Genomic DNA, 14,958 nt, shown 5'->3' on the forward strand with positions numbered 1-14,958 from the left:
AGTGATGGTTCGTTAGAGTCAACGTATAGGCTCTGTACAGGAGAAGTCCTGAAAGCTCCTGAACAAATCCGCAAACCTTGATGGTGAACAGGGTCCAGTTTTAACAAAACAGATGAGCGAGTGGATCCATAAACCACTGAGCCATAGTCCAGTCTAGAGCGGATAAGCGCTCTGTAAATGCGAAGCATGGAGCAACGCTCTGCACCCCAGGAGGTGTTTGCCAACACTTTTAAAATATTTAGTGTTTTTAGACACTTCTTTCTCAGGTTTAAAACATGAGAAAGGAAAGTCAATTTCTGGTCAAACGTCACTCCTAAAAATTTCACTTCGGGTGCAACTGGAATAATTGTACCATTTAGATATAACTCAGGTTCAGGATGGAGACCTCGCTTCCTACAAAAGTGCACGCACACAGATTTCTGTTTCGAAAAGGTAAATCCCTGTTTGTCTGACCATTCTTGGATCTTATTCAGAGCCATCTGCAATTGCCTCTCTATGTATCTCATGTCTGCTCCTCGACAGCTAATCTGTAAATCATCTACATATAGTGATCCCAAGATGGTAGGAGGAAGTTCTTTTAATACAGAATTTATTTTTAAACTGAACAGCGTTACACTAAGCACACAGCCTTGAGGCACACCCTCTTCCTGTTGGAAAACATCCGAAAAAACAGAGCCAATTCTTACTTGAAAAGTTCTACTGTTCAAGAAATTCTGAATGAAAATTGGTAGGTTGCCGCGCAAGCCACTCTCGTGAAGATCCCGGAGTATACCGTATCTCTATGCCTTATCATAAGCTTTTTCAATGTCGAAGAATATCGAGACAAGGTGGCTTCTTTTTACAAATGCTTTTCGAATAGATGTCTCTAAGAGGAGCATGTTATCTACAGTTGTTCTTCCCTTTCGAAAACCACTCTGATAAGGCGATATAATATCATTCTTTTCCAAGAAGTAGACTAGGCGGCTGTTTACCATCTTTTCAAACAGTTTGCAGAGGCAACTCGTAAGGGCAATTGGTCGATAGTTGGAGGGATTCCTTGGATCTTTCCCTGGCTTAGCAATGGGAATGACAACAGCTCTCCTCCATGCACTGGGAAAAATACGCTCCTTCCACACTCTATTGTAAAGCGTGAGAAGGGCATTCAGTGACTTATAGGACAGATGCTTTAGCATTTCGTAGTTCACGCCATCGAGACCTGCAGACGACCTATGTGTCTGAAACAAAGCTCTCTTTAACTCTAGCACAGTAAAATCTCTATTATAAGGCTCAAATTCGGAAGAGTTGAAAGCGATGGGATTTTTCTCAGAGCGTTGCTTGATAGAAAGAAATGCAGGTGAATAGTTTCTGCTGGAAGAAACGGCAGCAAATGTCTCACCGATAGTATTCGCAATTTCTTCTATGGAGCTAATCACTCGGCCATCTTTTTCCAGAAAGGAAAGTGAGTGGTCTTTATATATTCCGCATGCCTTTCGAACTCTTTCCCAAACCCGCTTACTAGGCGTAGAGGATGTTATTGAAGACACATATGAAATCCAGGAATCCCTCTGGCTTTGCCTTCTTACTTTTCGTGCATTTGCTTTGGCTCTTTTAAATGCTATGAGGTTTCGCAGAGTAGGATATCTACGAAAAATACCCCATGCTTTTTTCTGTTTTTTCAGTGCTTCATGACAGTCGCGATTCCACCAAGGTTTCGTATATTTTAGTATTTTTCCTGATGTTCTAGGAATGGAGAGCATAGCTGCCTGAATAATAGTATTTGTAACAGCATCAACAGCATCATCGATATGCACATCTTCTACCATTTCATCTGTGAGCTCTGCAATGGAAGAGAAGAGTTCCCAGTCTGCCCTGTCCAGAATAAACCGAGGGACTTTCGACATGGGGTTTGCTCCTCTTCGTGCAAGAGATACAAAAATGGGATAATGATCGCTGTTGTACAGGTCTTTTCCGACACTAAAAGTGCAAAAAGGCAACAGAGATGGTGAACAGATGGCAAGGTCGAGAGCGTGGAATGTCCTTGAAGGCTCATGGAAGTAAGTATCCTGCCCATTATTCAGGAGACAAAGGCTGTGATCTTCGATCATCCGCTCAATTTGTCTTCCTCGGCAATTTGTATCTTTACTACCCCAGAGCGAGTTATGGCCGTTAAAATCTCCTATTATGATGAAAGGCTCAGGCAGCTGCTCTAAAAGATCATTTAAATCTTGCTGATCAATGTGCTCATTAGGAGGCAAATAAAGAGAAACGACTGAAACTACAATATCAAAATTTACTTGTACAGCGACAACTTGGAGAGAAGTCGTCAAAGGAAAGGAACTTGAGGGATAATCCAGTGAGGTGAGGAGACATACACCTCCACTGGCACGCTCACCTGCAAGGTTATCCTTCCTGACGAGAGAAAACCTCCGAAGTTTTGCATGTTGATCTGGTTTCAGATTTGTCTCTTGTATTGCCAAGCAAACAGGATGATAAGCATTGATCATAGCTTTAATGTCAAGCAAATTTCGGTGGAAACCGCGACAGTTCCATGAGATGAGGGTGGCCATTATGACTGGTGTTGTTTGTTCTTTCTGTGTTCCTTTTTAGTTTTGCGCGGAAGTAGATGCTCGGGAACTTCCATTCCCTCCTCCACTTCCATACCGTATGAATCTAGAGATTCAGAATTCATGGCATCTACAGATGGGCTTCTATTTTTGGATACTATTTTTGGAAGCACAGTTTTTGGTTTGCTCGAGATTGTTACTTCTTTATTTTGTATGACATGGGTTGGATTTTCCTTTTTGTTGTTTGCAGGCTGCTGGGTTTTATTTGGTGGAGTCTGTGAACTTATGGAAGTTTGAGTGGCTATTGTGCGTGTTGATTTAACGACGCCGGCATATGATTTGTTTGACTGAGGCTGTGTGCTTTGAACTTGTCTTCTAGCTTCGGCATATGAAATGTTTCTAGAGACTTTTATGGTCTGAACTTCCTTTTCTAATTTCCATTTTGGACAGGAACGGGAAAATGCTGGATGGTTGCCCTTGCAATTAACACACAGTGCTGCAGCGGTGCAATTATCGCTATCGTGGCCAACCAACGAGCATCGAGCGCACGTCAGGGTCCCACGACAGGACATCTTGGAATGGCCAAAACGCTGGTACTGGAAGCATCACATGGGGTTTGGAATATAAGGTCTTACGGGGCAATTTAAATATCCAGCCTTAATATTCTTCGGCAGATCAGGCAAATTGAAGGTCAGGATCACGTGTTTCGTGTCAATCAACTGACCTTCCTTACGCATCTTGATCCGCTTGGCAGCACAAACCTTTTGATCAGCTAACTCGGAGACGAACTCTTCTTCTAAAACACACAGAAGGTCGATTTCCGAGATCACGCCTCTACAGAAATTAAGCGTTTTATGCGCTGACGCAGTTATAGATACCTGTCCAAGTTTGGTTTGTTGTAAAAGTGAAGCAGACTGGGTGGCCGAAAAGGTATCAATAAGCAGATCTCCCGAACGGAGACGCTTTATGTTCCTTGGCTCACCTATGCAAGAATGAATGTATTTGTTTATCAGGAAAGGAGACATCTTTTTAAATTCTTCAGAGGCACTGGTAACAACAACAAAGCGAGGACATTCAGTAGTTTCTTTGGCATTTGCATCGGTACGAATTTTCTTGCTCACAGATTTGTCAATGATTTCAATATCTTTATTCGTGTCGTTTGTTTCAGGTTTTTTTAAAATAAATAAGGAAGCCATAATTGAAAAATATAAGATTCGGGTCCGACGGCCCCGCCCACCACGGAGCCCAACAAGGGAACACAGATTCCTGTGTTAGGGCTAGCCGGACCTATACGCAAACTGAAGCCCCACAGTCGGCTTTCCCGAAAGCAGGTACTCCCGAGAGCTTGACCCCAAGCCACTGACACAAGTACTAGTGACCAGCCGATTGACACCCGTGAGGACGACTAAGGTGCCTCCCGTTTAGCTGAAGCAGAGGCCAAAGTAGTGTGTTGGGGACAGTACCTCGCCCCTCAACTACTAGGACCCTCCTTTCCAGCGTCACGGGTCTCCACGCACGGCAAACACGTGGGCAGTTTTCTCGCCACTCGAAGACTAGAGACAAGGGCTGTTCCAGTCTCTCGTGACGAGCCCCAAACTCCGTAGAGAGAAACCACGAGGGAGAAGAGAAGGGAAAAAGTTCCAGCAAAGAGGAGAGGAAACGGAAAAGAGGATAGATCACTGGGGCTCCAGGATCGTGACACCCGTCTCACCAAGAAGATGATCCCCTGAAGGGCTAGGGTACCTCGGGATTGCCACACCCGTACTCACAAAAGTGAGCCCCCTGAGGGGCATATGCATAAGGCCTATACAGAATATAGTGCAATGGCATCTGCACATATCATTGTATGCATCCACCGGCATATAGAAGTGATTCTGTGGAAGTTTCCAGATCAGTTTCCATGCAGAGAATGGCATTTTTTTATGATTTACGAAATTTTTAATACAGTCTAATAATTTGAGCTCATAAGATGGTTCAAAAGAAAATGTTTGGATTTTTACATACAACATTTCAAGAGTTCACTGTGATTGCAAAAATTATGATGAAACTGGAATTATAATAAATCTGGAACTGCCAAAAAGCTCTGATGAATTCAGATCTCGAACTTCGTACTGTATTATGTATTTCGTAAAACTTATCGATTTCAATAATATTCTTTTATTTACACCAAATAAATTTCTCTAGGTACATACACTTTACATTGTCACCATATATCAGAAGTTTCTAAATCATGCACTGAAAAACACTAGGTAGGGAAATACACGAGGGGAAGAGATATGCACATAAATAATCTATAAGTCACTACTGTAACAATCTACTATGTTTCGATTGTGTTCTATTGAAAGTGCTCAAAGTTTTTAATTGCTTCTTGTGAGTTTTAATTAAGTCTTTTCACTAAAGTTTTAAAATTTTACTTACGTTTTTAATTCTTTGGACTATATGCTATTTGTTTAAAGGTAAAATTTTGATTTGAATTTTTCACTGAAGTACCTTATTATTTACGTTTTCATTCTTTAAATAGAATTCTCTTTATTTAAGGTACAAGATTCTAATTAGAATTTACTTTGTTTCTTTCCTTGCTCTGGGGAGGGGCCAGAATTTTTGGGTGCACTATTATAATTAAAATACACTGAAATGTTCATCGGCTAATTCTGGATACAGAAAAGCAAGGATTTTTGTAGAAAAGAGATTTCAATGTTCCTCCTCCTGACGAAGTGACATTCAAATTGATTGAATTCCCCTTCTATAATATTCATTTTTCTTTCAATTTCTTTAATTTTTTTAATTAGGGTATTGCTTATTTGAAACGTTTTGTTTTTAACATTTTTTAAAATTCTTTATTGTTGCCCCCAAAATTACCAAATGAACTGCAATAGGAATTCAAGCATGCATGGACATGCTCCTGAGATGTCTGATAGTGACAGTGTGCATGCATGCATGTCACTATCAGACATCTATATGCTTGAATGTATATATGTATGTATTATGCGTGTAATATGTATGCATGCATGCATGTTTTTCAAAAATTGCAGAAAAACAGTGGTATACATAGCCATAAAATTTTTAACAAACATAGTCCTTCATCCGAATGTGTGACCCCAATGACAGAGCTTTAAATTTTAAATTTGGTTTTATTTTGTATTTTGTCTAAATTTAATGAGAATTTGATTAAAAACTTAGTGATTTAAAACGCTCTGTTAAGCCTAAGATATTTATTTTATTTCAAATTTAAACAGAAAACTCAGCAATATAAACAAATCATGTTGCCACTCAGCAAAAAGTACGTTATCCTTCTTCTGGCTTTAATCATGCTGTGCGAAAATGATTTTTCTACACCATGTGCACTTCAATGGCCAAAATTTGAAATGTTTTAAAAATTTATTTCATATTCTGCATGAAATTAATGAACTTTTAATTAAAAACTCAGTGACAAAGGATCTTTGTGGTGCCATTCATCAAGGCATAAGATATTTACATTTCAAATTTAATCAGGAACCTGAGTAAAATAAGCGTGTTGCCACTTAACAAAATGCACTGTGTTTCTCTTTTGAATTTAATCAACAAATTCAGCAATTTAAAAGAAACATGCTGCTGCTGCTGCCCAAATTAAAGTATTTTTACCTTTCATAGGGTAATATGATGTCACCCTGCAGTGCGTTAATGTATTTTTCTTTCAAATTTATTCTGTTATTAACAAACTAAACAATTTAGAGCAATAAACACAGACTTATTTCAGTTATTAATAATTACTAGCTTGATCCATGAAATTACATTAGCTAGATTCATTAAAAATCATTGTAGATTTTTTCTGTTTTATAATAACTATTTTAGGTAGTTGCAGCTGGCTAGGCTCGTGGTTAATATTTAAAAAAAAAAAAAAAAAAAAAAAATCTGAAAGATTTCAGATTTTAAATTATGTCCAAAGGGGCATTTTTTTAATATTTTGTGTGTTACCTTTATTTATTAAATATCGTGTTCTTTACACTTAAACCATAAAATTCAGTTCAATAGCAATGTCGCAAAATAATTTTAAAAAGAGCATATCTTTAGAATTTCCGATACACAGTTCCGCATGTTAGAAATAAAAAGGTTGCCCCCCCCCCCATAGAGTGTTGCCATTGCTCGCTTTTAAATCGTTGAGTTTGTTACTCAAAAATTCGTTAAAGTTTTACAAAATATGAAAACGATAATAAAACAAATTCCAAATTTCAAATTTGGGCTTCCACATGCCCATATTCGTAGGAGGGATACATCATTCAATATTTGATGGCTCTATGTACCGTTGTTTTATCACAATGTGAGAAATACACATAGATTTATGCAGATTTTTCATTATTTAATTTCTTAAAATACAATGCAGGTCTCTAACATTTGGTGGCAACAGTTTGAAAAGTGTTTCGCCATTTAGAGTGATTCAACGCAAAATGAAAACAATAGTCCTTCAGGGACAAAGTACCTTTGGACTAAAAAAAAGACGGAGAGAAGAGAATTGTTTTTTAGCCCTTTCAGGATGGGCGTCCCATATACACACTCCCTAAGAATGTTTCTTACAGCCAGGCGTCCCATCCACGCATCATTAGAGATTGCATTCAGAGGACGGGTGATGTGTATGTTACCGTGAAAGACCGAAATTGGAGAATGTCAACTTTCACCAGAGAATATCAACATTCACCAAATATGTCGGTGAAAGACCGAATATTTCACTAAATTCTTGTATATTTGGACCCTCACCGGTGTATGTCAACAATCACAGATATGCTCTGGTGAAAGTCGAAAAGAGAGGTCATAAAGTGCCATAGTAGTTTGTTTTCAATAAATAAGATTTGAATGACATATTTTAGTAAGTTTTTTATTACTGTTATTTTATTTTTTTCATTTAGAACGTACTGTATAATTAAGTAAGTTTTTAACTTCTATTATTTTGCTTTCTCATTTTGAATGTATTGTGTGTTTTAGGTTCTCATGTTCTTAAGTTCTTATTTCAAGTTTCAAGTGTGTTTATTTGCAAATGAATTAAGGAGAAGAAAATATAAAATTGTTATATGTTCAGCATTCACCATTAGTACGTGGTGAATGTCGACATTGACCGGTGTAAGTCAGAAATAAGAGTATTTGGAAAATATTTCGGACATACACCAAGAGACTATGTGAATGTTGACATTCACTGGTGAAAGTTGACATTCTCCAGATTTCGGTGTTTCACCATAACATATACACATTTTAAGCTGGAACGTTTTTCTGAAGGCTACTAGATGGCATCCTATGTCCATTACTTTTGAAATGGACACAGTTTTAGGTTCCTGACCTTGAGTTTGATATATTCTGCTTGACTTTGGTGGGGGAAGTGCAAACAGAGGTGGGCTTTTTAAATTGCTGGGTGCTAATGAAAACATTTGCGTGTCTAATTTATATCCAATTCCTTTTGTTTATTCTATTTTTCCCTCTACTAAGACTACTACTACTTGCTTTATTTAAAAACTGTTCATAATATTAAATAGAAGTTTTCTCCTCCATGCTTTTTTCTTATTTGGAGGATTCAAAAGATTCCAATTTTGAAAAATTCCAGAATGTTTTAAAATTTAGATTTGTCCCACTTCAAATACAAAGATCATTTTTATCAATTATATTTATACTATTGTTAACGTGTAAGTGAATTTTATTTTATAAAAAGTTTGTGAGTGGCTGAATTATTCAATACAACTACATTTTAAAAAAGTCTATTAATACATTAAGCAATATGTCTGTTATTGGTGACTAACAATATGCTTTCTATTCGGACTGCATCAGCCACTGGTGAATAACATTATATTCTATGTTTTTCACTCAGGTTGTCATCAATCATTGTTAACTAATGATATACAATTTAAAAAATTATATTTCTCTATCAAATTCTACACAAATATCCAGCTGCCAGCATATTGGGAAAACATGATATCATAGACTACACAGAAAGGAAGACTTTGGCACTTAAAATGTTAGTTGCAAAAATAAAATTGAAAAATTAATCCTGTGTTTTACTTAAAAAATGAATACAGAATGGAAAGTTATAAATAAAAAACTAACATTAAAGTTAATAATATGTTTTAGAGTTCATTATAAAATTAAAAAGCATATTTAATAAAATGACATACTTTAAGCTTTCTTCTAGTTCTCTTTCTTCTCCTTCTCCTCCTCTTTCGATATGTAACTAAAGTTATAGTTGCACCTGTAGCAGCTACTTTTCCTTTTCCTGCATCTAAAACATTTTTCTGTGTGCGAGCTAATTTGACCACCTTTTTAACTGGTCTATATGATGCTCGTTTCCTTTTCCGAGGTTTCTTTGTTACAGGAGGTTTGGACTTGGTAACACTCTAAATTAAATACAGGTTGTTATAAAGACAAAAAACTATACTGTTTTGCATTTTTGTTAATTACTCATTATATTAAAAGTTATGAATGTTGAGATTCATAACATATTAAACATTTAAGTAATTCCTTTAAAAGTATCTTTGAAAGAACTTCAGATTATCAAAATAAAAAATAAGGTTAACTTTTGACTTTATTATATACAACATCTGTATATTTATTTATCTGATCTCAGTATTTCAACCAAAAAAATTTTAAACATAATATTCTAGTAAGAAGTACAACAGGAATTTTATCACCTAAGGCTTAGTTTAAAAATATTTTATGCTTTTTAACGCAAACAATACTATCAGTAAAAAAAATTAAATTTGATCAGCCTTTTTTAATAAAGTAATGAAGTAGCAGTGCATAACAATAAAATAGCACAGGAAAGATTTATTAGTTTTTACAAAAGAAAAGCAGAATAAAAGAAAATAAAAAACTGTTCTTGTAAATTCTTTCATAAAAAATTATTCAGTACACATTATATTTTCATCCATTTATAATACTTTATTAGTATTTATTTATTAAATATCAAAACACATACACAATTCCACTTGATTCTTACACCTATATATACTAATGTGCAAAACTTTAGCAACAAATATATTTTTTAACATGCAAGCATGAAACTGTTGAAAAGGGCTTTTGGAGTTCAGTAAAATCAAAAGGCAATAGTACAAAGGTGATGCATATGCAAATATCAGCAGCATAACATCAGAGCATAGAAAAGATGAATAATCAATGCATTAATTGCATGGCAAGTACATTTCCAAGCATTCATCTGCAAATGAAAGTGAGATTGCATGTGCAGTATACCTTCAAGAAAGCATCAGAATGCTTTTACTTATCATAGAATGATTGGCAAGCTTGAGGAGAGGCAGTTTGACGTCCATCACACAAGAGTTTTGGATTTGATAAAGTGTTGTTTCATGAGCTTGGAAAGCTTTCCAAACAACAGATACAAGTTTAAGAAAGGTTGTTAGTGAATGGTCATGGAAAACAACAGTGAAACAAATGATGAATGATATATCGTTCTGCAGGCCAAAAGAGATTGAAACCAGACAGCGAGCAATGTTGCTTGGCAGCTGCACACGGCAACTGGATGATAGGTGTCTCAGTTCATTGTAGTCAGAGGATTTCATAAAGGAAGCTTACTTGCCTGTCATCCTGAACACTTCCTACCACTGACAGAAGCCTATCAGCAACATCATTTGTAGTGGTGTAGAGAACACAAAGTCTAAACACTTCGTCAAGGAAGTCACATCCTCCTTACCAATGAGGGTCATTTCAATCTGCCAAATGATTCTTCAAAGCCAGTTGATATGGAGAGAGGTAGTGACATGCTTTCATCCTTCTAATATCAGAAAAAGAGACTGTTGGGGTGGTCTTCGCGATCTTGTATGAATGAAACTCCCCTTTTCGACAGAGGTTCACTTATTGGAGATTGTTACTATGATGAAGTTATCTTTTCGTACATGCATTTTTGGGGGTTATCATTGGCCCTGACCTTCTTTTTATATGCACAACCACATAGGACTCATGCTGGTAAGGAGTTCCTGGAAAGTGAAGATGGAGCTGCAAAATGGACTGGCTAGTGTGCTTCTTTGATTTAAATCCCACTGAATATGTGTACAATACTTTAGGGAGATGCCAGGCTGTATGATCTTACCCTCCAGAGAACAACCAGAAAGCTAAAACACATGCTCCTTGAAGAATGGGAATTCTTACCCCAAGAACATGTTAAATAATCTGGTGTTCAGTGTCAACCTTCAGTGCAATGCAACCACTACAGTTAAGGAAGATCATATCCCTTATCAAGAACCAAGGCTCTTTGGTTCTCTCTCTTGGCCAGACAGAATTTTGTACCAACATCATTCTTTTAGTAACATATTTTCAAATATTTGTTCATACTATACAGCCCCCCCCCACAGTAATTGTATTTTAATATAGTGTTTATGGATTTCAATATAGCATAAATTCACTGGACAGTGGATTACAATATGGTGTTTATTAAAAAAATCAAAAGCACTAGCAAACACATCAACACTCATTCCATTGCAGTTGAGTTTGTAGCAGCACTGGCACACAGCCAAAAGTACATATGTAATGCACAACACTCTGACATGCTTGCAAAAGAAGCTAAAGAAAAAAAAAAAACATTATCGCATCTCAAAAAATAACAGTTTAAAAAAATAAATATACATAACATTAGAAACATACAAATTATGCTTATATGCACGATTGCTAATGAATGAAAATAAAATGGATAGATTTATGATGTCAGTTAAATGAAAAAATTATAGATTATGTACGAGGGCATTTCGAAAAGTAAAGATACAATGGCTCGCATTCCTTAAAAAAAACATTTATTTAGAAAACGTCAGGTACATCTTATTAACTGGATTATTTATTATTTTTCGACATAATCAATCCCGTTATCCAAACATTTGTTAAGTTGGTGCACAAGCTTTTGTATCCTACGGTCATAGAAGGTTGTCGCCTGTTGGAAACCAGCACGCACACAATTTCCTGTACCCTAACTTGACAGTCACAACTTCATAAAGAGTTGTCATTGACACTTCCGGTATGATCTGATGCAATTCTTTCAATTTGAGACGTCTATTTGCACGAATTGATTCCTCTGTTCTCTGAAGAAGGGCATCAGAGAAAACAGATGGCCGACCTGTTCTTTGTTCGTCATGAACATCGGTCCTACCTTCAGAGAAATGACGACACCATTTCGTTACATTTTGTCGATTCATAATGTTAGCTGGTTGCTGACCTTTTGCATGAAGAAAACGTATGACGAAGCGCACTTCGCATTTGGCGGGATTCTGAATCGGTGCAGCCATTTTAAACACGACCTACTCCAAACAGAATCAACGTTGAAATGCCAAACAAATACGAGGAAAAAGCTAACAGCTCAAGTTTAACACCTGTGTTGTCAACTTGTTCACCAAAACTTTTCTTTTCCTCTGGCGTACGGTGTATCTTTACTTTTCGAAATGCCCTCGTATGTTTGCATGGCAGGATGCATGACTACACTAATGTGAAATGTTGGTACCATCAATAAATTTATTCGCTAGCCAAAATTTGGCAAAACTTTTATAGTCTGGTGTGCTCCTTTTTTCCCCTCCTAATGAGTTGGTACTTTTACTCTCTTTGAGTCAGTTGCTAGCTGGCTGAAAATTAACAAATATATCAAAAGGATTCAACTGCAGCATCTACAACGCACGATAGTTTCCAGTAATTTTTCTCCAATTTCTACAAACATATCAAATTCAAAATGTCATTACTTTAGCAAAAAATAGAGAAATGCACAATTATTTACATACATTCATTTGTATTTTTTCTGCATGTATTAGCAAAGTATTTAACACATAAAGGATAGAGGCATTTATTTGCAAGTTTTCAACAAAATTTTACGCAAAAAAGATAGAGACATTTATTCCCTAATTTTGTTATACTGAAGAACTTTTCTGTGAAAATTTCTTTAAGTTTTCATATTTGTTTATTTTAAGCTTATGTGAAAAGTAAGTTATTTAGTGATTAACTCAATATATTACAATTATTTGAAATTAATGCAAATCCAAAAATTTAATATCTAGTTGCCAGTAAATTTGAATTACAAAATGTAACCAATACACATTTCTTAGAGACAGAAAATAAGCATGATAAATTTAAAATTTTTCCTTTGCATACTTGAAAAACTGAGTTAGTGATTTTAAATTTTATAAAAAAATTATCTGGCCTTCCACTTCACATATTGTTGTTCTCAGGTACACAAGCGAACTGCCATCTATCTGCTTTTGGGTCAGGCATGCAGCCCACTTGCAATCTGAGTTTGAGACCACTGGTCTAAGGAATATTTTTAAGACATTCTCTGCACTCACTCATCATTGTGAATGGTACTGTGATGGCATTAAGTATGTATTGATCCTTGCAGACCAAATACATCCACACAAGCAGATTTTGTTGCTTAGAATTGATGAATTTCCCAGCATGACAATGTAATCTGTCACACAGCCAGGAATGCATGTGAGCAGTTTGAAGAACATGAAGAAGACTTAACTTTAATTCTCGGGATTCTCAGCTTTCCGAGAATTAAGCCTAACTGACAATCTCAAGAGGCAACCTTGATCAGGTTGCTCGCTCTATGAATCTTTCACTCTGAATCTTCAAATAGCTGTCAGTCGTACTCCTGTCAGAATCCCACATCCCTGTGAACACCTCCCAATACTTGATAAGTCCCTCCCAACTTGTGTAACTGCTGTCTATGCTGCACACAGTGGTTATTATTGACATTAACAAGTGGCAGGTGGTCACATTAATGTGACTTGACAACTTATTTGTTTAAAAACATCTGCAATTTTACTTGATGATTTTACTTCAATATTGGATGATAACAATTACTACATAGCACTTTTGGTATTCGAAAACGGTAACAATGTCATTTTGATTTTACTCCTGAAAAAAAAAAAAAAAAAAAAAATTACATAATAATAAATGGCAATTCAGTCTTACTTTGAAACGTTAATGTTGAAAGCAGATGATAGTTAGAAATCTATGAAATACATACTATCAACAAACAGAAGAGTAATTTTTTTTTTTTTTTTTTTTTTTTTTTAAATCTGCAATTTACATATTGAATATATTGGAAGGGGGGAACTATGAAAATCATTTGACAAAACTCTTAAGAAACAAATTTATTAATAAAATAAGAAGATACATTACTGGAGATCTATGTTTAACAGCAGAACCACTAGTTCTTAAGGTTTGAACTCTTGAACGAACTGTTTCACTTGCTCTTGTGCGAGGAATAACTCTCCTTGCTCTAGAATGACTAGGCCCAGCTATATAAAATGAGAAAATATGTTTATGACAAGCAGCCATAACAGAACATGAAGATAATGTAAATGCATAAAAAGCAGAAGCAATGTGAAAATTATAAACAATAACAAACCGCCTAATGGAAAAGTAAGAGAATTTTTTTAAAATTTTTTTTCTCACTTATTAAAATAAAACATACTTAAGGCTATGGAAGATGCTGAACTAGAAAATAATGTCTAACTCCCAAACTATAGAAAGTAAAATTTTATAAAACAGGAGTTATGTATGAAAATGGTAGAAAAAGTTTATTTCCATTTAAATTAAACAATACTGTATTACAACATCAGTAACAAAAGAAATAAGTTTAATTTTTTTTTTTCTATGACACACATTTAATTTCTATAACCCATATATATAAACGTAATAAATCTTAAATTACAGTTTTTAATCATGAAATAGGTAGACAGAGATTTCTTTCAAATTCATTTATTTGATATAAAGAATAAATTTTGTGTTTAGTGAAAAAAGACTAAAAATCCTAAAAGTTAAACTGGAAAAAAAATTAAATTAAAAACTTAGATATAACATAATTTCAAAACTGAGCTTTAAGAAATTTTTTTATTGATTTTAAAATTCAGCTTTACTTCAAATTTTATTTTAATACAGAATAAAAACAAGAATTATTACCAACTGCTCCATTTTCCATAATATGTGAACAATGTGGACAAAACCATTCTTCAATGGGGATATGAAATAAAGGAGGATCAAGGCACTCACAATGATAAGCAAGATCACAAGCATCGCAAAGTAACAGACGATCTTCCCGATCCCCAAGGCGGCATACCTCACACAATGTAACACTCTCCTGCATATTTTCTTCAGGTTCTTTAGGTCTCACTTTCACTTTTATCTGAAATTAGTATTTTAATACCTTTCACACAAAATACTTAAATTATAAATTTTCAACTGCATTACATATTTCTTGACAAAAGGATGAGAATAAAGACACAGCCTGAGAATACTGCTAGATGAAGAACACATTTTTTGTACAAACACTCTAGCACTTAATACTCATATGATTTATAGCCAATAACTAAATAGTAGCAAATGGGAAACATACATTAATAAGGTTATATCAAGAGCAAAGTTCAAGCAAATTAAATAATTTCACATAGATTGGAGTCATGCGAACCTCTAC

At 35.3% G+C, this 14,958-nt stretch overlaps 1 protein-coding gene across 3 annotated transcripts in view; it reads right to left on the reverse strand.

The window, feature by feature from the left end:
- The window catches only part of LOC118193125 (uncharacterized), a 76,670-nt gene that overhangs the window by 37,107 nt on the left and 24,605 nt on the right, over positions 1 to 14,958 (reverse strand). For all 3 annotated transcript variants that reach the window (XR_015044133.1, XM_035364165.2, XM_035364167.2), the window contains 3 exons: positions 14,448 to 14,670; positions 13,665 to 13,783; positions 8,675 to 8,893 (listed from right to left, as the gene is read on the reverse strand). Coding sequence is in view for 2 of the 3 variants with exons in the window: in XM_035364165.2 (XP_035220056.1) it covers positions 8,675 to 8,893; positions 13,665 to 13,783; positions 14,448 to 14,670 (561 nt within the window). In the remaining variant the exon portion in view is untranslated. The remainder of the gene's footprint in view (positions 1 to 8,674; positions 8,894 to 13,664; positions 13,784 to 14,447; positions 14,671 to 14,958) is intronic.

Source organism: Stegodyphus dumicola, chromosome 11 (genome assembly GCF_044657685.1).
Source record: "Stegodyphus dumicola isolate Sdum_Otavi_A_Nest chromosome 11, ASM4465768v1".
NCBI lineage: Eukaryota > Metazoa > Arthropoda > Arachnida > Araneae > Eresidae > Stegodyphus > Stegodyphus dumicola.